This window comes from Biomphalaria glabrata, chromosome 7 (assembly GCF_947242115.1).
Source record: "Biomphalaria glabrata chromosome 7, xgBioGlab47.1, whole genome shotgun sequence".
Lineage (NCBI taxonomy): Eukaryota > Metazoa > Mollusca > Gastropoda > Planorbidae > Biomphalaria > Biomphalaria glabrata.
The window spans coordinates 22,556,337-22,584,221 of NC_074717.1; the positions used below are offsets into that span (position 1 = coordinate 22,556,337).

The window sequence follows — 27,885 nt, forward strand, 5'->3', positions numbered from 1 at the left end:
CATCCTAGTTAACTCGTGTTCCCCTCACATCCTAGTTAACGCGTGTTCCCCTCACATCCTAGTTAACTCATGTTCACCTCACATCCTAGTTAACTTATCCCATACATCCCAGTTAACTCATGTTCCCCTCACATCCCAGTTAACTCATGTTCCCTCACATCCTAGTAAACTCATGTTCCCCTCACATCCTAGTTAACGCGTGTTCCCCTCACATCCTAGTTAACTCGTGTTTCCTTCACATCTTAGTTAACTCGTGTTCCCCTCACATCCCAGTTAACTCATGTTCCCTCACATCCTAGTAAACTCATGTTCCCCTCACATCCTAGTTAACGCGTGTTCCCCTCACATCCTAGTTAACTCGTGTTTCCTTCACATCTTAGTTAACTCGTGTTTCCTTCACATCCTAGTTAACTCAGTATTCCCTCACATCCTAGTTAACTCATGTTCCCCTCACATCCTAGTTAACTCAGGTTCCCCTCACATCCTAGTTCACTCGTCTTCCCTCTCACATCTTAGTTAACTCGTGTTCCCTCTCACATCTTAGTTGGCGTGATCTAAAGGACTAAAAGGTTTTTTTACTAGGCAGGAGCTCTCCGGGAAAAAATATGTCATTGAGGGAACGTCTAGCTCCGTATCCACATTGACATTAGTTTCTGCTCCAAACGGAAGAGATAAGAAAACTTTGAGTCTGCAGGGCTAAAAAGTGCACACAAAATAATGAAATACATTGAATACTAACCTAGTTTATCAACACCTCCTTTACTTTGTACACCGAATACATCAAAAGAATAGCTATTTATAGCTTTTCAGCCATATAAGAAAATCTCCAATATAAAGAGGGGCAAATGGAAGGAGAACTACAAAGATGTAGACCAAATATTGTTACGTTTTTTTTTTCCAAATAGATAGACATGGGAAAACATATCAAAAGATACTACAATACCGTAGGCAAAAGAAGTATTTGAACACTATAGTCAAAATGTAGAAGAGAAAAAAAAAAGATGAACGCCCAGGTGATCTTTTCTATTTGATGTACTTATGTCCCACACACTGTTATGGAGTGTATGTGTGTGTTTTTCTATGGTGTCGGTGGGAAGATGTTAGCGATTGGTTGTGACTGATGCCAGAGAAGTGACATTGACGTCAGACGACACAGAACACCCGACTAAAATGACGTGTTAGTGTAGTGAGTTAGATTTTGTTTAGAATACCATTTGATATCATGACTAAAGTCTATACTTTATGTATTGCACTAAATCTCAAGTTGAATTTGTTTCTATTGTGATATAAAGTTCTAGATCGTAGTGTTCACAAGAAGTTTTTTCAAGTGATTTCAAGTTAAGATATAATACGTCAACAGCGGTTTAGTTGTCTACCAGAAGTCCGGTGCTATACGTCAACAGCGGTTTAGTTGTCTACCAGAAGTCCGGTGCTATACGTCAACAGCGGTTTAGTTGTCTACCAGAAGTCCGGTGCTATACGTCAACAGCGGTTTAGTTGTCTACCAGAAGTCCGGTGCTATACGCCAACAGCGGTTTAGTTGTCTACCAGAAGTCCGGTGCTATACGCCAACAGCGGTTTAGTTGTCTACCAGAAGTCCGGTGCTATACGCCAACAGCGGTTTAGTTGTCTACCAGAAGTCCGGTGCTATACGCCAACAGCGGTTTAGTTGTCTACCAGAAGTCCGGTGCTATACGCCAACAGCGGTTTAGTTGTCTACCAGAAGTCCGGTGCTATACGCCAACAGCGGTTTAGTTGTCTACCAGAAGTCCGGTGCTATACGCCAACAGCGGTTTAGTTGTCTACCAGAAGTCCGGTGCTATACGCCAACAGCGGTTTAGTTGTCTACCAGAAGTCCGGTGCTATACGCCAACAGCGGTTTAGTTGTCTACCAGAAGTCCGGTGCTATACGCCAACAGCGGTTTAGATGTCTACCAGAAGTCTGGTGCTATACGTCAACAGCGGTTTAGATGTCTACCAGAAGTCCGGTGCTATACGCCAACAGCGGTTTAGATGTCTACCAGAAGTCCGGTGCTATACGTCAACGACCGCCAACAACACACAGGTTGTAGTTTCAAGTGTCAGAGATGATCAAACTGAAGTCATGGGAATATTGTCTTAAAAACCAAGATATTTAAGAATTTCTGGTAAATTATGTCTAAACCATTTCTTCCCCAAGAAATATGATATTGGTCTGGTTATAATATGAATTTATGGAAAAGCAAATATGAGACTAAATCATTGAGTCTATAAATGTGTGTTAATATTTGTTTTACTATACTTACAAATTTTGCTCTAATCTTGTTCTCTATAACTTCATAGACTTAAACTTTATTTTCTCTCCCCCACCCCTCCACCTACATTTTCCCCTCCCCCTCTCCCTCAATACCTATACAGTGTTGATGAGGAAGCCCGTCTGTAACAGCGTCTACCGGCGCCTGCCCGCCGCTGTGCTGGAAGGGGCACCTGGCCACCTGGTGCCTGAGGACATGTGTGAGGTGACGCTGTCCGCCCCAGGGCGCTACGTCTGGATGGTGAAGGTGGAGAATGTGGAGATCTTTGACTGTGACGTTGTGCTGCAGCTTTTCGATGGTCAGATTGACCCACCGGTGGGCAAGCCTCTGGTAAGTAGTGCATTGATAAGCCTTTTAAATAGCAAAGTGTAGTGCCTTCATGGAGATGCATAGATGGTAGTTAATTTCCTTCGAGACGATAGATAGTAGTGTAGTTTCTTCGTAGTTGTCAGGACTTAAGTAATGTGTTCTTAGATGTAATCAATATAATGTAATTCAAGTAGACTTTTAATTACAATATCTGTTTGTTTATTTTAGAAAACAAAATTTCCTTTTGTGTTAGAATTATATAAATCAGCCTAACAGACAAACCATGAGCACAGATTCGTACACAAAGTAATAAAGTATGTGAAGGATGATTTAAAATAAAATAATGGATTTAATACTATGATATTTACACAATGATATTGACATGAATAATAAGTAATCAAAGTTAAATGTCAAGATAGCAAATCATAGTAATTAAAAACAAAATATTAGTGTAATAAGCACCTTTTATGATGTTGTTTATCAACAATGACAAGACACAGATAGTGACTTCAATAACATTAACTGTTCCACAACTCATACCAAAGATTCTCTACTGTAACAAGATACAGTGCTGGCGTTACCCGATTTAAAGCTGGGTATACTCTGGTGGTATTGATGTTTGGCACATCAATGTTTTATAGTTATTGTGACATAGTCTAGTCGGGAAGCACGGAGTACACTCTTTAAATGTGTTTATTGTGTTTCACGTGGCAAACAAGCGTCCACAGTTGGATTGTGGGTAAAAAGTTTATTCTGAGAGTTGACCACATGATCAGAAATCAGTAGGTACCTTGGACATAGAAGTGATTAGATATGTAATATGAATTGTGATAAGCATTATTAGTCATGTAATTTATATATTCTATTGGATTTCTGAATTGATTGATATGAAACATAATGTGTGATCATTGATGGCTAGAACTGCAAGTGAACTGTTATTTTATGCCTAATGAATGTGATATCAGTATGTTGATTTGTGAATCTAGATGTTCGTTGTTGTAGACTATTGTAGTAAACCTACACAGCATTCAATCAAGTAAAAATGACCCACTCAGTCATCACACAATTGACACTTTAATAAACACCAGAAGCGGTGTGAATAATATAAAAATCCAGAGCATCAATAGACTTTACAGTGTTACCTGGACAGTGTTGTCGTCATCATGGCCAGTGTTGACGTTCATGACAGTCCTTGATTGCCATTGACAGTATCTGAAGTATCTTGTTAATGTGAAGAATCTTTTGGTACAACTTATGGAACTGTTGCAGATTTTGAAGTCACTATCGGTGTCTTGTCATTGTTATTGGTGCTAATTACATTCTGCAAACTAGCCTAGTTAAATAGTCATGCAGTGATCCTCCATTTCCGGCTGGCCGAATTCTAGATTTCAGGATTCGGTTAGGCTAGGTCCTTTTCCATTCATGTTTTGTTTTGTTTCACTACCTGAACGAAGATCAAGTTTCCTTGTTTTTACAAAGGCTGCCATTACGTGTTTCGGTGTAATGAAGATGTTATCTCCCTTTCCTACTTATCACACCAGTGTCACTATTAATAAGTAGTAGATTAGAATCAGCCGAAAGGTTGGATTCACAAAGTCGATCCTTGGAGTTGCCTAGTCCTGAATATCCCCTCAATTTGTCTCACTATCAAATGAGTTACAGAGAGTTAAGTCTTTTGTCTTTCTATATTTGTTGTGAGAGAAGGGGTGACTGGGGGGGGGGGTTGCTATGGCTGCACTCAGTTGTACAACTACTATGGTTGAGACGATATGTTTAGTGTTTGATGTCACAATGTGTTTACTTGATGTTATGATGACTACGATGAGATTGTGTTGGTCAGACAATGCGTTTCTAATGTTCAATTTTGTATAGTTCATTGCCTTTAATCAATTACTGAACACTCAAACAATATCGTGATGCTGAAGATACAAATGTACGGTATACATTCAAAACTAATATTCAATAACGAAAACAAAGACTTTATTATGGACCTAGGAATCACTTTAATAATTTAGACATTCCGTAAATGTACAATACAATTCGATTTCAAAACACTTCGTTCCAGTCCCCAAAACTTCCGATACATCTCTTTAAATAACTTTTACCATCTCTGTCCTTTCGCCTTTTGGAATCAACCAATCTCCTTTCGCCTTTTGGAATCAACCAATCTCCTTTCGCCTTTTGGAATCAACCAATCTCCTTTCGCCTTTTGGAATCAACCAATCTCCTTTCGCCTTTTGGAATCAACCAATCTTCTTTCGCCTTTTGGAATCAACCAATCTCCTTTCGGCTTTTGGAATCAACCAATCTCCTTTCGCGCGCGTGCAATTTCTCAACCACTCCTTTTATGGTCTGGAACTTCAGTCATTAACATACCGCCATGACAGTGTGATGCGAAATTCAACCAATGAAAGAATAATAATTTGTGATTCGAAATGGCCTTGCACGCTTCCGTTCCGTGACAATGGTTCATCTCATGGTGCCATGGCGGAGTAGATTGTAAGGACAAGAGAAGCTGTTTGGACACGTTCAGTTGCAAACAAAAACTAAGCCAATGAATGTCTAAGTTGTGTGAGGATATTCAAAGTATCCAGTTCTGTTTTTGTTTTCACCGTTTAGTCAATTAATTACTGGTATTTAATAATTTAGTTTGATAACTACAATGAAAATGAATCCTTCAGTATTTTGGGTTTGGTCCCATCAGACAATTGTACACGTTATTTCTCACACACTCATTCTCAATCATTTAATCAATTAAAAAATCAACCAATTAGTCAATTAATTATTGGTAATTAAATATTTCGTTTGATATCGAAAAATGGAAAACATTCTACATTATTGAGATATATAGCTGTAAGTGTGTAGTTCTTCCTCTTACATAAGCTTTTTTAAAAAGCATTTTTATATTTTGCTTGTTTTAAAGAGTGATCAATCCATATCTACATTGTTTTCCTAAGATCTACATCTCTCTATTTCTCTGCCCACCTATTTCCCCACAGTTTTGTACTAAGTCATATCACTGTATGGTCAAGATCTTTTTAAAATATTTATTTGGGAAAGTCTGAACTTTTGTGTTTCTTCTCTTTGCACTTACTCCTTACAACTAATTCAATTAGAAAACAAAAAGCTGTTATAGGTGTCACGTATCAATAGTCAATACAGCAGTTAGCTGTGCAACTTTCATATTGATAAGATAAGATAAGACAAGATAATTTTATTATTCCAAACAAATAGATATTCAGTTTGACTGAAATAGTCCACCTCAACATAACTTCTATAACAATAACAATATAGATGCAAACACGAGCAACACTCACACATGTAATACACAGACACACACACACACACACACAAACACACAGACGAGATCAGCGCTTTATGAATTAAGCTTTTATGTCCCTCTCGGTGACGACAAGTGATTGAAAGTGGGATAAGAGTTTTAAAATCTTTCTGCTCTAACCTTATCGGAGAGGAGCCGGCCACTTTGTCCAGATTTAAAGTAATAATAATAATAATAAGGCTTTTCTTCGAGTCAGAAGATTAATGAGGATACAGTATTTCCCCTGGCTACGCAATCCCAGCTGTGACCTACATATTTTGCCACATCCAAGGCAAGCATAACCATCGTCCGCCGGAGGTCGATTAAGATTTTCTTTTCGCCGTTTAAGTCTGTCCTCGGCCGCGGATTTTCGTTTGGTCCTAAATGTGTATCCTGCGGCCTTTGTAGGTGACCTACAGCTGTCTCGTTCTGGGGCTGCATGTAATCAGGTGCTCTCTTCTATGACAGCTAAGGCAATCTGGCGCCTAATCTGATCTTTAAAGCGCTTCCATGGGGCACCTCTGTTACGTCTACCACCCACCATTTAGCACACTGACTGTTTTTGGCATACGTTCGTCCCCCTTACCAATGATCACTTTCAAACTTTGCGAAGGCTGGAGGCAATACAGTATTTTATATACTTGCCCACAACTGCCGACAGTTACGCTGGGCAGGGCAGATTTGATGTAACTGTGCTTTAATTGGTGCGAATTGACATCAATCATTTTTTAGCGTTTTGGAAAGGCATCTTTCATGTCATTCTTCTTCAGTACTGTGGATTTAGAAAAGAATATCCAGTATATTATTTGGTTATGTGTTAAAAAGTGTATAGGCTGGAGTACCTGCGGTGCTTTATTAATCGATTCAATCTTCTGCACATAATAATAACTAATCATTGTACTAAAGACACATTACCATCGTTACAATGGTCTCGTCCTTTTTTGTTTCCCGTGTATTCCATTTGACGTGTTACATCGCTGCTGGGGTATTTCTCTATCATGTATTAATTTATAACATTTATTGATTTGACGCCAGCCGTTCAATAATTGTATTTATTCTTTGTCTTTGTGTGTGTGTGTGTTTTAACTCCCTTTCTCTTGATTAGTTTGCAATGTATCAAACAAATCATTATCCTGCTGTTACAATCAACTGGGGTTGTTTGGCAGGTCCCTGTTATCTGGTCCAGTTAGTTTGGCAGGTCCCTGTTATCTGGTCCAGTTAGTTTGGGTCCGAATGAAAATGTGAAGGGTGAGGGGGGAAGAAAGGAGGGACAGAAGATTGGGAGAGGGGCGCGAGTGGAAGTCAAGAAAATTTGCATGGAATTCTAAATTTAGACCACACTTTGTCAATGAGATTGCTGTCCAGGGAATTTAATTCGTTGTGTGTGTGTGATTAGAGTAGATATAGATCTATCTGCGCGTGCATGTGTTGTTGTTTTTTAAGCCTGTATGTCAGTATTTGCTGATTACACACAAAACATTTTGTCGTCTTTGTATTGTATTTGACTCATGCCTCAATAGTTTTGCATCAGTTTGATTTGTATGTACAGTCAATCTATTCACGTCATTTATTTTACAAAGAGAATTAGATGAATTACAGACATTGGAAACACATTGGAGCATGTCTTTCCACCCAGAAAAATATCAGTTATTAAGAGTAGCAAAAAAACTAAAACAAATTAATTCCACTTATCTTATTCATGGTAAACCAGTAAAAGACTAAAAACGCAAAATACCTAGGTGTTATAATAAATGAAAAACTGTCATGGAATCCCCATATTGATGAAAGTATAAAAAAATTAAAAAGCATTAGGGTTTATTAAAAGAATTTCTATAAATCAAATAAGAACATAAAATTAAAATGTTATTTAACCTTGGTTAGGCCAATAATAGAATATGCACCTTCTGTTTGGGACCCCTCAACTCAAGAAAACATTAAGAAACTGGAACAGACACAAAATAGAGCAGTGAGATTCATAACAAACGAATATTCACATTTGACTAGAGTAACGCCTTTAGTAAAATCACTAAATTTAGAAAGCCTTCAGGACAGAAGGCTCAAAAGTAAAGTAGCAATAATACATAAAACACTGAACCATAATCTTCAAATACAAATCTAATAAAAGACACAAAGATAAAGGCACATTCCTCGTTCCATAGGCTAGGACGAATTTGTACAAATGCTCCTTCTTCCATAGTGCTATTAGAGCATGGAATGGGTTGCCTGAGCTAGCCAGGAAAACCAGTGACTTAGCTGAATTTAGGTCATTGGTAAATATGCATGACTGAATGCATGACGCGTAGGACGTAATCATCTTCTTTATGAAGTAACGTCTGTATTCTATAAGATAAGATATGCTGTCTACCATAAGAGATAAATGGTAAGATGGTACACAAAGCTGATAGAAACGCCCCAAATCATTGCAGCACCAAGACGGACAGCTCACTGTGATATTGGATTCTGTTCGTAATCTCATTAATCCGCTGACTGTTGGCATCGGCGGCTTCATGGGAAGGTGTTCAGATGAGAAAAAAAAGAGAGAGAGAGAATGAAAGACAAGGGGGGGGGGGTGTAGGGAATCAATGCATATTGGATTGCCCAAGTCTGTGAAGCCCACAACACACGCGGTACAGATGGGCAGATGACTCGGGTAAAATTGCCCAAACCAATCGAACAGAAACAGGAAGTAGAGTGTGAGGAGGAAGAAGAGGGAATTGCAGTACCAACTGAAAGAAGGGGAAAGGGGGAGAGTCAGATGACCATTACAACCTTTAGGGGACAAAGGAGGGGACTGTCTTTACTTTGGAGAGGGAGGGGCACACACCTGACAAAATGCAGCACAAAAGTGGGGGGGGGGGGAGGTAGATGAACAATCATCTGGATGTAAACATTTAAGGGAAGTGACAAACTATAATTGTCACAATTTGAGAAAGTTGGGAAATCTGCTACATTGATATTGATACACCATGGGTGCTTGGCATCAAGCATGGTTAAGGAGAAACCAAAACACAGAAAGAAAGAGTAGGGCAAATTTACATCTCAAAGTCCACTGCTGTCCAGTCTGGCTCGCGGCTTAACCCGCTACTTCCAATTCCCTAAGATTTGTTTCCGGGTCAAGTCTGCGGGTTAAATTAAATCTTTCTATTTGTCCTTGGGTTCGGTTTACCAGACAAACTAATCGCTTAGGTTTGGTGGCGAGTGTTAGAGGCGGGGCAGCTACTCTCATTCGTTGCCCGGGATGAAACGAATGGGAATCGGTTTATCTCCCCTTGTTTTATATGCACTATCGTTTGGCATTTCCATAAATATCTCGCCTCAAAATGAGCCACAGTTTTATATTGTAAGGATATTCAGTTTGTCTGGGATTGTTATAAACCTACTTTCTAATAGATAGATTGATTTTTGTTACAAAATTGAAAACATTCAATCGTAATGTTATTTCTTTTTGCATTAGGTCTACTTCATTTCAAAACTTCACCCGTCGTCAATGACTATGCTTTCTTTAGTTATCGACTGTCATGACGTTAACTTATGTCCATCTATTTTACAAAGCTTATATCAACTCACTCTGTCTGGTTTAAAAGTGTGCATACGTTATTTCTCCGACACCCATTCTTGGATTAAGTTGAAACTTTGCACAATTATTCATCGACTTAGACTAAGACACGAATCAAACAAAAAAATTAACCAATTAGTCAATTTATTACAGGGGATTAATTATTTTGTTTGAGATCAACGAGGGAAATTAATCCTTCAGTATTCACAGATATAGCTAAATATGTAGGGTTTTGTCCCATTTAGGTAATTGAACACGCTATTTCTCTACCACCCATTCTCGAATCAAACTGAAACTTATTTATTTATTGTACCTAAGAAAAAAATGAATATTAAAAAATTAACCAACTAGTCAATTAATAATTGGTCATTAATTATTTTTTAAATGCCGAATAAGGGAAATAATTTCTACAATATTAAGAGAAATAGTTGTAAGAGCTGAGCCTTACAAAAGCTGTGTTTATTTTTTAAAAAAGGATTTTTTTGTTCAATATTTGCTTGTTTTTAATTGTTCTTTGAGCTACATCTTGGAACTTGGAACTCTAGACCTATGGAAGCTCCCTTCAATAATTCTGTTTTGTCCAAACCAATGTAATTTGTTACATCACTATTACAGAGAGATAGTCCTTATCTCAAGATGCTCGACTTCGTGTCCAGGCGATGGTCGAGGATACCGTAGAAACTCCCACATATTCTTTCTCTGTACCAAATCAGCCGTTGAGGTGTCCGCCAAAAAAAAAAGAAAAGAAAAACGCCCCTTCCCGAGAAACATTGTTTGTATACTGACAAGGTTGTTGGGACTCTCTTTCATCCCCACCTGTGTAATGACCTTGGTCCTTAGGCCTGTCCCTATTGAACTATCATCCACTAATGACCGATTCCACCCTGTTGCCACGTTGAGGTGGAAACATTTAGGTTGGGTACATCCCCCCCCCCTATATAAGACAACCCATTTCTTATTGTCATGTATTCCTTCAGTCAGTGTTGTCATTGCAGTGTCCAGCCCAACCCTGACAGACATGAACTCAAACGTTTCTATTGAAGTTCGACCTGTCAGACAGACAGAAAGCCTACAGTTTAGATGTCAATGAAAGAAAAAAAAACAAAGTACTTAATGTGCGCCCAGGGGCGGATTTAAGGGAATGCAGGCGGAGCTAATGCCCAGGGGACTCAACAAGAGAGAAGCCTCCACTGTATAGATTTTTTAAATATCCGAATTTCTACGGGTCATGATTTTTTTTTCCTTGCATTTTAACTGACAATGAGTTTGGCAACATTATCCTGGTTTTTAATAAGTGTGTCCGCTTGAAGTGTGTTCGTAATATATTTGTGCAGCTCAAACAGTGCGTCAATCCATGGCCTTAACCTACACAAAATAAAATATGCATAAAAATATGTTTTCAAAGAAGGAAAATGGGACTAAATTTATAAGTACTCTGTTGTTGTTTTTTTCTAAAATATGGTTTGCTTCTAGACAAGGCCGGCCTTAGGCCACTGCAACCTATGTGGACGCAGTGGGCCCGCACTATCATAGACCCCACACTTTTTCGAGGTGTAAATTATTAAATTAAATCATTATAACTTATAACAGGGTTCTCTCGATTTCAGGAGCTCGTGGAAATTTCCTGAAGTATTAAAATCTCCTAAAAACTCCTAAAACTCTCCTGAAAATTAGACAAAATTGTCACTTTGGAGTGTCATTCATTATGGAAAGCGCCGATCCTAGGCGCGATTAAAAAAAAGGGGCGGGGGGTCCAAGGAATTGTCAACTTTCATCGAATAAAATGTAATGCAAAGACAATTGTATTGTCTTATACAAAATCTTAATTTTCACTTATTATCCTTATTCCTACCCAGACTGGGACCCGCGCAATCCGTTTCACATAAGGAACCGGAATAGTTAGGGTCGTCCTGCTTCTAGATATAAGTGTTAATATTAATAGGTGGGTTTTTTATTAAAGCTTTCGAAAAAGTTTAGGGGCATCTACAAAAAACCTGTGTGGGCCCAATTTATTAAGCGAAACAATCCCTAACTCCAATCATTAAACACTAAAATGATTTTATTTACACTTTAGCCACTAAGATGTCAGCACGAGGTCGCCTGTCACATGTCCTGCTGTTTCTTTCATACCCTGCCCCCCCAAAAAAAAGAATAGTTGGCATAATTAAAGCCTAACCTTCATCAAAGGCGTAGCATCCATGGCGCGAAGGGGTTCAATGAACCCGGGCCCACGACCATTAGGGGCTCACAGCCTGTGGAGTAGATACAATGGCGCAAAGGGGTTCATTGCACTTGGGCCCATGACTCTTGACTAGTTGGGGCCCACGTGAGAACTTACGGATGACACTTAAGTCCTGATGTTCACGGATTAAAATTTCGACACAGCTGCTAGTTATTCAGTTTTTTTAAAGCTTAATTTGTTTCTTTTTTATTCTTTATTTAAAATATGAGGTCTGAAATCCTAATTAACATCAAAACACTTTTATTGAGCAACTAAACTGTCACAAAAGTTGTGATTCTAAAACTTTTGTATCCGAACCAATTAAGTAGATACTCATTTAAGACGACAGCGTCCTCGGAAGTCTTTATCACATTGTTTTGTTATCTTTGTATTATGTAAAAACAATGTTAATGTAATCATTACAACATAATGATGAAATCTAAAGAAATATATAAAACAAATAACATTAAAGATTTAGCAAGAAAACTTAACAGCAGAGCAACTGACATATATACAGTTAAAATTGAAATGTTTGTTCTGTTACTATGAAAGGCGAAAACAAATTGGGGAACAGGTTTAGAACAAAAATGTAGAAGATAGAAAGATGTCAAAATTTATCATGGAATAGTGTCTGACCAATGCTTAGTATTTGGTTTATAGTTCTTCAAGAAAGATAACACCATTATATTTTTACAAACACATGATCATGGAATAGTGTCTTTTGTAGATGAATGCCTGTGTAGTACCTGTGGTCGGAACGATGTCGCCCACACAGCAGTTCCCCCCCCCTCCACACAGCTGATCTATCCAAAGGTATATACATATATGTATATGGAACTCTGACTAATGCTTAGTATTTGGTTCATATTTCTTAAAGAGAGTTATCACTATAATATTTATACACAAATCCCTATCCCGGTTTTATTTAAAATTGTTATGAATATTGAAATTGAACAGGAAAACAAAGTGTCACATATTCAAAACAAGATAACAGACCTGTTGGGCAATCCAGTGCTGGTAGATTTACCAAGGTCCAATCCGCACACTTTTTCTGAGAGCACTCAAGACATTAAAAGTTGATCAAATTGGCATATTTTTACAAAAAAACTTTTGCGATCTCCGATGACGCAATACCCCCAAAAATAGCAATTAGAGAGTCATTTCTGGGATTTCGTTTTTGTGAGAACCAGACGTCTGCAAAATCGACTGAACTAATGCTCCAAGTAATGAATAATCCACATTTATCCTTAAATAAATTGCGAGGCTAAAGTTATATGATGATACCTCCAATTAAAGTGGATAGTAGGGCCACAATGGTCTTCAAGTATTGCTTCATCAAAAAGAAGCCGCTTGCGCATTATGTTCACTGTGCTAACCACAACTTAAACGTGGTCTTCAATGATTCCGTCAGCTGTGTTCAAGACGTGCCAGATTTCAAAGACTTGGTATGTGTTTTTGGCTCATATCACTCAAGATGGGCGCGTCATGAATCCAATAGGAAGAGCATAGCTTATAGTTCACTCAAATACTTTTGTCTACAAAATGGTCATCAAGGAATATAAGGGTATTTTGATATACTAAAGCTGTTACCACAAATTACTTTGTGTTGCTCCAAGGAAAAAGAACGCCTGGAAGCTGCAGCACTTAGAGGGAAATAAGAATTGCTTATTGTCGAGTACAAAAGTGTAAGCGCAGTCAGCGTTGCACAAGAAATGTTGAAAAATAAAGCAGAAAGTAATGGAATTATACATTCGTCTTATTTGAGGGAGAGGGTCCACCTAGATATTCATGAACCCGGGCCCACGGATACCTTGCTACGCCACTGGCCCTCATATATGATCTTGCCTGTCAATTCTAGTATTCCTTCTCTTATTGAAGTCAAAGCTAGCATCCTTTCTTTGAAAAAGTTGATGGAGATTGAAGCCATTGAAGACTCGATTTGGACTTGTTTGTGTTTCCTGATGTACTGCTAAAACATAACACACTGAAATATTAGATTGATAGTAATGAGCCAAACCCAAGCCTCTTGTTCAAATTGGAAGTAGATGTAAAATGTTTGTAAAATGTTTTACATATTTCGAATGTTCCTTCAGAATTGAAGATAGTTTACTTCCTAGTCCAAACCTTCCGCAGGACGACGGGGGGATGGGAGCGGGCAGGGTTTGAACCCGGGACCATCGATAAATCCAAACGACAGTCCAGCGCGCAAACCGCACGACCAGGCAGCCATCCTGAAAAGCACTATGGTACAAAATTAGTAATTTAGCAATATAAATTTTTTTAAAGTCTTTTTTAGAGAATAAGTGCCTTTCCTTATTTGTGACTCTAACTTCTGCTTTCAGAATATCGATATCAAAAGTTACTCCATTTGTAAACGTGACTTACTGATTTTGTCCAGCAGTATCACGTGACTATTATGTACGAAATAAAAAGCAAAAAAAACTCGGATAATATTTATACATTTAACAGATTGGGTGTCAGAGAAATAGCGTGTAGAAACTTTTGGCCAGACAGACAGTTTTCAGTTGATAGAAGCTTTGTAAAAAGAAAGGTTTCTAAAGAGGAGAGTTATCGCAGACACTGATTAAATGGGCAACTAACTAAAGCAGCAGATAGGGGCAACATCTCGATGTCCACTTCAGTGCCTCTCCTTAATCCTGCATGTGATTATTTCCAGCTTTTTTTTATGTCTTGACCATCAGGTTGACCGTTGTCTGGGCATCATTCAATGAACTTAACTACTAGACTTTCCCCCCCTTATTAACTCCCGCAAACTGATCCATGACTTATCGGGTTGACTGTGTGCATTAACCCTCCGTGGCCTGACATGTACACTTGCTCACGCTATGTTGTTAGAGTGAGTACGTTGGCTTTTGACCGCCTTAATATCCTTTCTTTTTACGATAGGGCGCTGTAAGCCTCCCCACCCTCCCACGCCCCTCCCTGTCCATGCCACCATTAATATAAAAAAAATACATCGTGATTTTTTCTTTACTATTAACTCTCAAGGACCATATTCATGTCAGCTGTTAATACATGGTATTATTAACCCTCTCCATCCCGCGGCCGTTGAGCTCACGCTATCCATTTAATGTCGAGCATGGAGGAGGAGAGAGGGGGTTCGCTACTTTTGTACGGTATAGATTAATGTCAAGTCCTGGCCTCGCGTGTTTCTGTCCAGACACAATTAGATAGAGCCATCGTTTGTCTAATACATGCCTAAACGGCTGTCTGTGTCGGCTCTATCGAAGTTGTTAGTGAACGGATGCTGCGAGGGTGGGGGAGGGGCTAGCTGGAGCTTGTGACCTTTGACCACTGGGGTGGTAATTTGCATACGGGCGAAGTGACTCTGGATCAGAAGAATGTTTTTTTGGACATTCCGATGGTCTAGAGGCTAGTTTCGCTTGGTGCGTTATCGCTAGGCGGTGGTGTCGAATCCGGTGTCACAGGTTCGAGCCTCGGTCGGCGCATGCCCTTATTTTCGTAGCATTTTAATTCACTACTTTCTCTCTTAAAAACTTGGTCCCTGGTGCTGTTATTCATTTATGTTTAATATATGTATGTATCATTTGTTCCAGCACCTAGCTTCAACTCTATGTTTACATTTACGTTTACAGCATTATTGCTCGTACCCACTGAAGCTTCTATATGTAATGTGTTTATGTTGTCCATTTGTCTTTGTGAGAGATAAACAATTAGATAGAGCCATCGTTTGTCTAATACATGCCTAAACGGCTGTCTGTGTCGGCTCTATCGAAGTTGTTAGTGAACGGATGCTGCGAGGGTGGGGGAGGGGCTAGCTGGAGCTTGTGACCTTTGACCACTGGGGTGGTAATTTGCATACGGGCGAAGTGACTCTGGATCAGAAGAATGTTTTTTTGGACATTCCGATGGTCTAGAGGCTAGTTTCGCTTGGTGCGTTATCGCTAGGCGGTGGTGTCGAATCCGGTGTCACAGGTTCGAGCCTCGGTCGGCGCATGCCCTTATTTTCGTAGCATTTTAATTCACTACTTTCTCTCTTAAAAACTTGGTCCCTGGTGCTGTTATTCATTTATGTTTAATATATGTACGATAGTTTATAGCGAAGATTTCTCAAGTTGTCAGTAGGAAATTAAATAAAATGTGTCTTCTTCTGGACACCAAAAGTTCAGTGCTAAAAACCCCACATCAATTAGCCTACGAGTCCTGTGATTATCTCTTGTCCTATCATTCATTCAATATATATTTGTCTTATAAAGCAATCTAGTTATTTAGTGTTGTTTTGCTTTTATTATGACCCTAGAATACCCATAAAGAAATGAACGGAATAAATCCATCCTTATCTGAGTGACAAGTTCTCTCCCCTTTTTGGGCCCACATTCGAGCCAGTTAGAGATTTAATCAAATCGGAAGCTGTCAGTAACTTTCAAATGCGAAGATCGATGGAGATGGTATCGCACTAGGTCACACACAGAGTATCGAAATGACTCAAGCTTATTTAATGTTAGCTTGTCTAGGGTTGGTATCGGAGTAATTCACTTTAAAAAATATCGAAATGAGCCAAACATAAATTAACTTGCCTTTTAAATTACGGATGATGCATCAAAGATGAAATTCTATGCTCTAAGTAAATCCATTTGTTACTATAGTCATTTATGTTTATTAGTCATATAAATAATGGAAGGAAGTCCGTTGCTTCAGTCAGCTTGACCTCTTGGATTACTTTGTCCCAGCATTTGGGAAATGTTTAATTATTTGTATCAAAAGTAAGAATATTAAAGTTTCCCCTTTCAGAACTTTCGATTTATGGTGCAGACGATGTTAAGGCCGTCTGCTTCTTCGGCCAACGTTTAAAGAGCAGGGTGTCATGTGGCCAGGCACAACGACTAACCACCTTTACTTTCCCCAACTTAAGTCAGGTTCCCATTATAGGTGAATTCAGGGGCGACCTAAAAATACCAATATTCAAAGTCCCGATTTTCACCGAGATTGGAACCCAGTACCCCAGGTTCGAAAGCCAAGCGCTTGACCACTCAGCCACCGCTACCCCTAAAAGTAAGAATACACCAATACAATTATTACTCAAAAGGTCACATACACACACACTCAAATTCAAGAGGTTGATATGTAGTCAGCACAATCACCCACTTTTTTTTTATTTTCCTTATCAGAGGGCAAGCACCATTGGGAAGAAGTTTATACTGGGACTTAAGACGTAGCATTAAACCATTTAAAAAAAAAACACACACACATTTCACCAGGTTTTGAACATAAGACTCGGGATACAGAGACAGAACCGCTTGACCACCACTGTATGTAGAACCGCTTGACCACCACTGTATGTAGAACCGCTTGACCACCACTGTATGTAGAACCGCTTGACCACCACTGTATGTAGAACCGCTTGACCACCACTGTATGTAGAACCGCTTGACCACCACTGTATGTAGAACCGCTTGACCACCACTGTATGTAGAACCGCTTGACCACCACTGTATGTACAACTCAATGTCTACGATCCACATCAAATAACTTTAATTAAAACCACAGTCATGCAAAATAGTGGAGCACCCTAGAAAGTGGGCCCCTAGAAAGTGGGCCCCTAGAAAGTGGAGCACCCTAGAAAGTGGGCCCCTAGACAGTGGCATCACAGACAGAGGCACCCATAACGGGGACTCAAGAAACCGGCGCCTTCGGCATGAGCAAGTCAGACAATAGTATGTTAACAAAAAATCAATTTAAATGTCAGCTTTGAATGCAATGAAGTCTTGCATCAATAAAATAAATTTTAATTACACCTGGCTCCTGGTATATATTAACAAACTGACCACACCAGGTGTTGTCAGGTGTCTAGTGCTGGACACACGAGCTGATGATAACAGCATTTATCTCTTACCTAGTTCCTGATATTCCAATGGACTTAATATGGAGAGTTTTTCTTGAATCAATGAATAATGAAAAGTCAATTTAATTAATATTTGTATCTGCCACGATGTTAATTTTTGGAGAGAGCTGTGTACTGTCATCACAATCCCATGGCATACGTGGACTCGGAAGTGCCTATAAATCTATTCTACAATAATAGGATACACTGAAGAAACAAAATGATTCATATATTTGTCTCCAGTTTCATACCTTGCACTAAATAATCGGAAGTATAAAACTTCAATAGAGCAGCTCAAGTAAGACACGGTAAAGACAGAGGCGTACAAATAGAATCCAGTAGGGAAGAAGCACATTAAATAATCCAAATGGAACACTGATTGATGACTAGCGACTGATTGGTCCATCACTGCGATAGCTAGTTTGACATTTATATAGTAGCGGCCCCCGAAAAGGGGAAAAGACGCTATTAGTTTTGTGTCTGTCCGTGCTTCCCGTTGAGATCTCAGAAACTAGAAGAGAAAATGAAAATCGGACATCATGATATTTTAGATCATTCATAGTTTTGATGCAACGGCTACATTTTTCTTTTCTGAAAGAGAAAAATCTAATTTTTAAAATCAATTATGCATGCAGTTTTTTCATAAAAATTCACCATTTTTACAACTATTCACTATTAATAGTAACAAACACTGGAGGCTTTTTAGTAAAGTAGAGAATGTACAACAATTATTGTAACACATTTATACAATTGTATTGCTAAGTTATGTAAGTTCTGTCAAACTAAATACTACATTTACCAAAATAAAATATAAACTTTTTTTCTAAAGAGAAAAAATCTATTTACCATGCAAATAAGTTACACATAATTTAAAACAACAATTTATAAGTAGTTTTTCATATTATCGCGTGAACTGTAGAACATCCACACTGTCGTGGAACACAACACTAAAGGATTTTTTTTTTTCTACGGAAATATACTTTACTTGAGGCTTTGAAAACAATAGATCAATTAGATTCATTATAAGACATCAGTTAGGCCAGGTTTACATCTAATTCACTTTCACCTATCCCTTGGTCTGCTGGACCTTTGGGGCACCACATAGGATCTGTCAACCTTCTTTTTCCATTCTTCTCTGTCATTTGCATTGATAGAATTTCATTCTGATATTCTTTCTGAAAATATTGAAACCTGCCTTTTTACCTACCTGGGTGGACCACTTCTAATAGAATTTAATACCGATACTCTTCTGAAAATATTGAAACCTGCCTTTTTTCCTGCCTGGGTGGACCACTTCGGGGGCCCATTTTGAATTTGTGTTTCCACACAAACTGTCTTTGTAACCTTGTTAAGGATAGCTTTTGGCACTGATAGAGCTCACTATGAACTTCCCGCGATTCCACTTTTTGACCCTATATCTAGATTATGCAAGCCAATGGTTCTCTAGTAAAATCAACATTATTTTTACCCGCACACACAATATGGCCTAATAATACTGATTATTATCAGTCTGCCGTTATGTGTGTGGTCAGATATTTGTTCGCGATACCAATCGTATCCTAACGAATGTATCACTTTGGCTCAAAGACATTGTTTTCGAATTGTGGGCTGCGCTTCATAGGAAGCACTCTGCATAATTATAGAGTTATGTTTCGAAGACAAACTGTTGTATTTTAGGTTAGTTATAGATCGGTGTTTTTTTTTTTATTGAATCGCGGATAATATTTCTAATGTTTAAAAAACATGGAAGTGTTTCAGAGTCAACCAGTTTCAGCTTCTAGGAACTCTCATATTTTTTTGACTATTAGTAAACAAATATTTAAAAAGAAATCATAACTCTTCTTATTTTTTACGAGAGTACATTCCCTTACTGAGTGGCGTACTAACGATGCTATCGGCTGCTTGCTGGATTCGGCCGACGTCTGACAGATTTCCGCTTTCGAACAAATGAAGAAATGGATTTTTATGTCATTAATTGGACTGAACAACTCCAACTCATTTTGTGGGTCTTTCAGACTGAAGTAGAACATTCCTTTCTGATTCATTTCTAAGTACATTTGAAAATCCTATTTGGTCTCATTATGTCTGCAGGTTTATATTTTGTTTTTGGACATTTCTATTACCCACTTTTTTTTTCCGTGTGTGTGACAAAAACATTGGTTCTTGGTCTACCATGACGTAATCACTTTGTAATTTGTAATCTACTGCGTATGGAAGCACTTTTTAATCTTTTATATGGTAATTATATAAATAAAATTATGATTAAAGATATTGAAGTATTCACCACGGCATACTTTTATACTTTTTAGAAATAGTCCGTAGCTGTACATGTATCTTCAAGGACTAGTTCAGTTACTCATCATACATGAGATCTTTAACAATTAACTAACCAAAATAAACTGACCAGTAGGACAAACCCACTTCCACAACTGACCATTGTTCACTTGATTTCTTGCCCAGCTGTCCCAAAGCTGTGTCAGCTCTGACCCAGGTATAGTCCACGTTGACTCGTCCACCATCACCATCAGACTTCTGCACAGCAACTCTTCAAACTACAGCTTCTCTCTGATAGCCACCGCAAGGAAAGATGGTCAGTAATAAGATTAGGGCACTACTTTCTTATCTTAATCTCAGTAATGAGCTTAGAGTACTGCTTTATCTTAATCTCAGAAATAGGTTTAGGGCACTACTTTCTTATCTCAATCTCAGAAATAGGTTTAGGGCACTACTTTCTTATCTTAATCAAAATTACAATATTTTAGTTTTTCCTCGTTCCGAAAGAAAACAAAATATATTTATAGCAATCAAAAAATTTTCACAATAGATCCATAATCCTAAATTCTGAAACGACAAACCGACACCATTAAACTAAAGAAATGTACGCAGTACAGATGAACTCTCACAATGTTCCAGCAAACGTCAAGGTTCTGATCGTTACTGGAGATGTTACTTGAGATGTAACTGGACACAATACTAGAGATGTCACTGGACACGTTACTGAAGATGTTACTGGACACGTTACTGGAGATATTACTGGAGATGTTACTGGAGATGTTACTGAAGATGTTACTGGACACGTTACTGAAGATGTTACTGGACACGTTACTGGAGATGTTACTGGAGATGTTACTGGACACGTTACTGAAGATGTTACTGGACACGTTACTGAAGATGTTACTGGACACGTTACTGGAGATGTTACTGGAGATGTTACTGGACACGTTACTGAAGATGTTACTGGACACGTTACTGAAGATGTTACTGGACACGTTACTTGAGATGTTACTGGAGATGTAACTGGACACAATACTAGAGATGTCGCTGGACACGTTACTGAAGATGTTACTGTACACATTACTGGAGATGTTACTGGACACAATACTAGAGATGTTACTGAACACGTTATTGGAGATGTTACTGTACTCATTACTAGAGATGTTACTGGACATGGTACTGAAGATGTTACTAGACATGTTACTGGAGATTTTACTGGACTCATTACTGGAGATGTTACTGGACACATTACTAGAGATGTTACTGAACTCGTTACTGAAGATGTTACTGGACCCATTACTGGAGATTTGACTGGACTCGTTTCTGGAGATGTTACTGGACACATTACTAGAAATGTTATTGGGCATGTTACAGAAGATGTTACTGGACATGTTACTGAAGATGCAACTGGACACGTTACTGGACACGTTACTGGACACGATACAGTATACGTTACTGGAGATGTTTTTGGAAACGTTACTGCAAATTATACTGGACATGTTTCTGGAAACGTTACTAAAGAAGTCACTGGACACGTTACTGGAAATGTTATTGGACACGTTACTGGAGATGTTACTGGAAATGATACCGGAGGTGTTACTGGAGATGTTACTGGGGATGATACTGAATATGATACTGGAGATGATACTGGACACGTTACTGGAAATGATACAGGAGATGTTACTGGACACACTACTGGAGATGTTATTGGAGATTTCCTTATAATTATGATAACAATTAACACTATATTATTGTTAGCATTGACGACAAATTAAAAATTGTATGCCACAAATTTATTTGTCAAAAAACAGTATCTGAACTTATAATTTTTTAAAGAATCTTTTTTTTTTTAAACTATGATTTTTGATGCGATTTCTCGATTGTGTCATTAAAAAAGTAAAGTTATTCAAACCATTGCCTATAAAAGAAAGCTGCCTAAACTCTAAACCCATTTCAATGTTTAAATAGAATCAGCTACGTACTTCTGGGAAGACACATCCTCTGCTGATCCATCTAATTCGTGTTGAATACTACAATCACATACATTAGGGTCGTGCCTAGAGATGGAGAGGAGAGAGGAAGGTTTAGGGAACTGTGCGAATCAATGTGTTTGTATTAAGTAGTTAGTTTGATTTTTATTTTTTGCATTTGTATTTGTTTTAGTTGTCTGCTTTGTGGCGCATTGATAATAAAGTTGTTCATTTCAATTGTCTTCCAGTGACCAAGGCTGACAGCACTTGTGGAGGCTACAGGTGCAAGAACAACCACTGCATTTCTAAATCTCTGATGTGTGACGCCGTGGACAACTGCTTTGACTTCAGTGATGAGACTACTAATGGCACATCTTTCTGTGAAGGTACTGAAGTTATGTCTGTAGTTATATACATATATATAGATGTATATATATATTAGAAAGTGATCCCTTCAAGCTGCAGGTGTCGATAACATTTACTAATGTTTACTTAAAACTTTGTGTGAGTATGACAAAAGTACACGATAGTTTTACATTATAGCGGAAATTGTGTTTCTGGCTTTTAGCGGCGAACCCAAAGGTCTGATGGATACCAGCTCAACGAGAATTTGTTTAAATACCCACGTGATCAGTCTGTTCCCGTATGATAAAATTTGTATGTAGGTAGATTTACCTCTAAAAGAACGTTTCCGTCAACTCAATAAAGTCACATGACTGTCAGTGTACAATTATTTTGCATTGTTCTTTAAATTAAACGATATCTTGAAAAAATGAAACGGTTTAGTTTTTTTGTATTTGACAACTGTTTCAGCCAGCACGTGGCCCTTCCAGGCTGAGAACTGGGGTGTACTTATCAGCGTCCTTGGTGCTGGCTTGGTTCTGGGCATCACTGCAGCTTGCTGTCGTCACATCCGCCAGAAACGACAGAGTTCTGTGGACGATTTGTACGAGCTTAATGAGGGCCCTTATGTACACAAATACGGTAGGTCATATTTTTTTTCGCTCTGACGTGCCCTTATAGTCTTGCCATAAAGAGGGCCCTTTATGTGCATAAATAAGTCATGTATTTCTTCTCTTGGACGTATAGAGCTTTAGATTCTTGTCGTATAAAGGGCCCTTTACGTCCATAAATACAGTTTGTCGTATTTCTTCTCTTGGACGTAAGTAACTTTACTAGACTTTAGGTTTTTGTTGAGTGGACCATTGGTGGTCAACATAAGAGTAGATCCTGTTCATGCGCTTTGACGTGTGTAGCTTCAGTTTCTTGTCATATTGAGGGTCCTTGTGTTCATGATTACGTTAATTAAGTCGGATTTCTTCACTTTGAATGTTTGTTACTTTGAATGCTTGTAATTACGACCATCCTAAGCTCCATGCCAACAATGCTGTTGAAAAAGATGACAATCAGTTGTGGATCTTAAAGTGGCCCGATGATAAGCAAATTTCTCGCATACTTTTGACTCGTCCTAGAGCAATTATAAAAAAAAATATCTTCTATCCAGACACGGCCTTCATTTACAAGGATATATAGAGAAATCCTTTTTCTTTTAATTAATAGTGTTTACTTTAAAAACAGTGTGTTAACTATTATTTACTCTTTTCTCTCTCTCTCTTTCTCTCTCTGTTACAAACTCTATTTATCTAACTCTCCATCCACAGCTTATCAATACGCACTCATCAGGCCCCCCAAGAAACCAAACATTACCAATGTTGTATTGGGTCGTGACGGGTGAGTACTTACACAGGAATAGGTGTACGGGAAGACTTTCTAGGCGTGTGAGCATCAGAGAGAGAGAGAGAGAGAGAGAGAGAGAGAGAAAGAGAGAGAAAAGAGAGAGAGAGAGACAAGAAGAGAGTAAAAGAGATTATAACTAGAGAGATTAAAGAAGTGAAGATGTAAGAGAACGAATGTGAATGGCAAGAGAGAAGAATGAAGCATGAAATATTGATAATAAACAAAATAATGTTTTCTACATTCCTATTACATTACTAACATTTTTTTAAAATCTTAATGACAAGGGCGGGGTCCAGAGATGTCGTTGGGGAAGGGGGGACACTGAGTGTTTAACTGATGTTATAGGATTACATCGGTAGATTCTCCATTTGTACTTTATAATTACATATTGGCTGCTTGTGTCATAAGACTTTCTGTGTCCACAGTCACATGCATTATAACGCCACCAACGTATGAATCCAAGATTGACTGTCAAACTGTTTCTCAAGTGCCTGGTAAGGAAGTCAGAAATAATAGATCACACTCAATCACTGTTTGTTGTACATATTTCAATGTTTGCGATTAAAGTATGGCATTCTGACACACACACACAAACATACATACCCTAACACATTTCACAAACAAGAGACTAAGGACATTGTTAGTGACCGAGCTTCCCTTCTACCAGGACCGGCCTTAGATAATTAGAGGCCCTAGGCGAAGTGAACTTGGTGGCCCCAAAATGAAATAGAATAATAAAAACAGCGAAAAAACTAAAATTACGCAATTTATTAAAAACCTATAGTGCACTAGTGCGGACAGATGCGGGAAAATGTGCAGGTCGCTATTAGGTTTGCGTAGTCATGTGAAACACTGGACTCATCTTTAAATCTTCGGAATCGAAGACATTGCCATTTTGTTATAGTGTACTTCAACATAACGCTGAGGACAAGTTTGTTATTTATTCTCTAAAAAAATTGTTTTGAGTCCTGTGTGAGGCCACCACCAATCGGAAGCCCTATGCGGCTGCCTAGTTTGCCTATGCCTAAGGCCGGCTCTGCCAAAACTGTAAGGAAGGCAGTACGTCCAAGTTCTAGTTAAACCTGACTTATGGAGGTCTTAAAGGCATTGTTAGGTTTCGGACAAGTAAATCGGTCAAGTGCATGGAGCTTTGAGAATCAAGAGTTAATGTGTGAGTTACAATGTACATAATGTAGCCAACAAACCCCGAGAGCTGCTACAGCTAGAGCTACAGCTATAGCTTGTGTATAAAAATGAATTGTTTTTTTAAAATTACATTTCTATCGATTACAGGTAATTAAGTATCCACTCTTTCACTTTTTCTTTCAGATATGATGGATGAGAAGTGACGTCAGATGAACTATGACATGTCTTACTGACGTGAACTTGTCATCGTAGGTCGTGCCAACACTGCCACGTGTCAACAATGACACTAACGAAGAGCCGAACTGAAACTAATTAAAGCCTTTTTCCTTGCCATGAGTAACAGAACCTGGATACTGGGTTACTTCCCCCTGCCCTAGTGAAATATTGACACTGTTAGATTAGATAACAAGACATTATGAAGCCGGACACTAACGCAGAGAGTTTATCTAGGCGGGGACATCATTCGCGTGTCAGTATGGCTGGTTTGTTATCTTGCCACTATTTACATCTTGAATGGCGTAGTAAACTGGGGGAGGGGGCTGGAAAATCTCAAGTGAACAATTCTAAACATTCAAAAATGGATTTGTTCCAAACAAAATCAAACAAAAGTTGTCGCCTCTAAAGAAGGTGACAAACAGATACATGTAAATATATCAGACTTTCAAGCCAGAGCAGATGTTATAGTTGATTGAGCTAGAAACTCCATCAGTATAACTCTGGTTATGAGGCGAAAGTCTGCCTTTAAAAATGGATTAGACTAGTGATGTCCATACTTCGGCCCGCGGGTCACTTCCGGACCTTTACGTTCTGCTATATGGCCCCTGACCGAAAACGGCTAGACAACACTATTTAGACATTAAACGTGAACCATCTTTTGAGTAGACCACAAGCTAGACCTAAAAACCAAGTGATCAGAAGGGCAGATACATACTAAAACATATATTCCGATATAATGTATATGTTGTAACTAGTTGTAAGCATTTATTTTCACCATGTACAAATGTACGTCTTGTTTGGATGTGTTGCTAGACGTGTTGACATCTTTGAATATGTACACATACACACATACACATACACACATACAAAGTGGGCTTTTGAGGGGGCAGTAGGGGACAGAACATACAAGGCTTGCCACTTAACGGCGGGCCCCCAAGTGTAGCTGAAAACACTTATAGCATATATGTGTAGGCTAATAGAATAAGCTATGTTATGCCTCATTTCTAGAGCGCTGCGAAATTTTTATCAATCAATCTCTGAACCGCTTAGCGCCGGACTGATAGATGTCTGTTTGTCTTGACCAAATATTTTCATTTCATGGATGTAATCTCTCAAAATTTGTCTAGTAAAATACCAACAACCTGCTTCATGAGAAGAATGAGAACTCTGAAGGACATACGATGTCATTCTGGATCATTTATATTCTGGTAATTTTATTTTAGGATTATATAAAACAAAATTGAGACAGCATCAAAGTTTAACCTAAAAATTCATCCCTTGAAAACAGAAGAAAATGTCACATATCTATTTTATCTTCTAATGTCACATATCTATTTTATCTTCTAATGTCACATATCTATTTTATCTTCTAATGTCACATATCTATTTTATCTTCTAATGTCACAATAATATTTACTCTGTCTCTTTGATCCGTATCAGATTTCACATAGAAAAATAGATATTTCTTCTTCTTCTTCTTGCCAGCTTTATTGCTGCTGAGCTATGAGCTCTTTTGCAGACTGTGCCAAGGAAAAATAATGTGCTGTTTTCTTCAGTTGTTCAGCACTGCCGTTCAGGGTGTTGGTTATGTTGGGCTGTAGTGAAAGTAGGGTCTGCCTAAGGTGGATTAGGAATGGGCATTCAAAGAGGATATGGTATACGGTTTCATAAGGGTAGGCGCGGTGTCTACAAAGGGGGAGGTGTGTGGAATTTATTTTGTTCACATGATAAATTAACAGAGGTGTGATAAATAGAGATAAAATTGTAACAACAAGGTCCAGCTCTCTCTGTTTATCTGAAGTTAAACCCAGTTACTCTATCAATTCAGTTACTCTATTAATTCAGTTACTCTATTAATTCAGTTACTCTGTCAATTCAATTACTCTATTAATTCAGTTACTCTGTTAATTCAGTTACTCTATTAATTCAGTTACTCTGTTAATTCAGTTACTCTATTAATTCAGTTACTCTGTTAATTCAGTTACTCTATTAATTCAGTTACTCTATTAATTCAGGTACTCTATTAATTCAGTTACTCTGTCAATTCAATTACTCTATTAATTCAGTTACTCTGTTAATTCAGTTACTCTATCAATTCAGTTACTCTATCAATTCAATTACTCTATCAATTCAGTTACTCTATCAATTCAATTACTCTATCAATTCAGTTACTCTATTAATTCAGTTACTTTATTAATTCAGTTACTCTATTAATTCAGTTACGCTATTAATTCAGTTACGCTATTAATTCAGTTACGCTATTAATTCAGTTACGCTATTAATTCAGTTACGCTATTAATCCAGTTACTCTGTCAATTCAATTACTCTATTAATTCAGTTACTCTGTTAATTCAGTTACTCTATCAATTCAGTTACTCTATTAATTCAGGTACTCTGTCAATTCAATTACTCTATTAATTCAGTTACTCTGTTAATTCAGTTACTCTATTAATTCAGTTACTCTGTTAATTCAGTTACTCTATTAATTCAGTTACTCTGTTAATTCAGTTACTCTATTAATTCAGTTACTCTATTAATTCAGTTACTCTATTAATTCAGTTACTCTGTCAATTCAATTACTCTATTAATTCAGTTACTCTGTTAATTCAGTTACTCTATCAATTCAGTTACTCTATCAATTCAATTACTCTATCAATTCAGTTACTCTATCAATTCAATTACTCTATCAATTCAGTTACTCTATTAATTCAGTTACTCTATTAATTCAGTTACGCTATTAATTCAGTTACGCTATTAATTCAGTTACGCTATTAATTCAGTTACGCTATTAATTCAGTCACGCTATTAATTCAGTTACGCTATTAATTCAGTTACTCTGTCAATTCAATTACTCTATTAATTCAGTTACTCTGTTAATTCAGTTACTCTATCAATTCAGTTACTCTATTAATTCAGTTACTCTGTCAATTCAGTTACTCTATCAATTCAATTACTCTATCAATTCAGTTACTCTATTAAT

General features: G+C 38.0%; 1 protein-coding gene across 1 annotated transcript in view; it reads left to right on the forward strand.

Annotated features, from left to right (window-relative positions):
* Positions 1–26,253, forward strand: part of LOC106054161 (uncharacterized) — a 162,545-nt gene extending 136,292 nt beyond the window's left edge. Inside the window, exons 3-9 of the mRNA XM_056036285.1 lie at positions 2,398–2,624; positions 20,023–20,152; positions 22,055–22,192; positions 22,620–22,790; positions 23,468–23,537; positions 23,969–24,037; positions 24,873–26,253. Of these exons, the coding sequence (XP_055892260.1) occupies positions 2,398–2,624; positions 20,023–20,152; positions 22,055–22,192; positions 22,620–22,790; positions 23,468–23,537; positions 23,969–23,999 (767 nt within the window). The 3' untranslated portion in view covers positions 24,000–24,037; positions 24,873–26,253. The remainder of the gene's footprint in view (positions 1–2,397; positions 2,625–20,022; positions 20,153–22,054; positions 22,193–22,619; positions 22,791–23,467; positions 23,538–23,968; positions 24,038–24,872) is intronic.
* Positions 26,254–27,885: the final 1,632 nt, after the last annotated feature.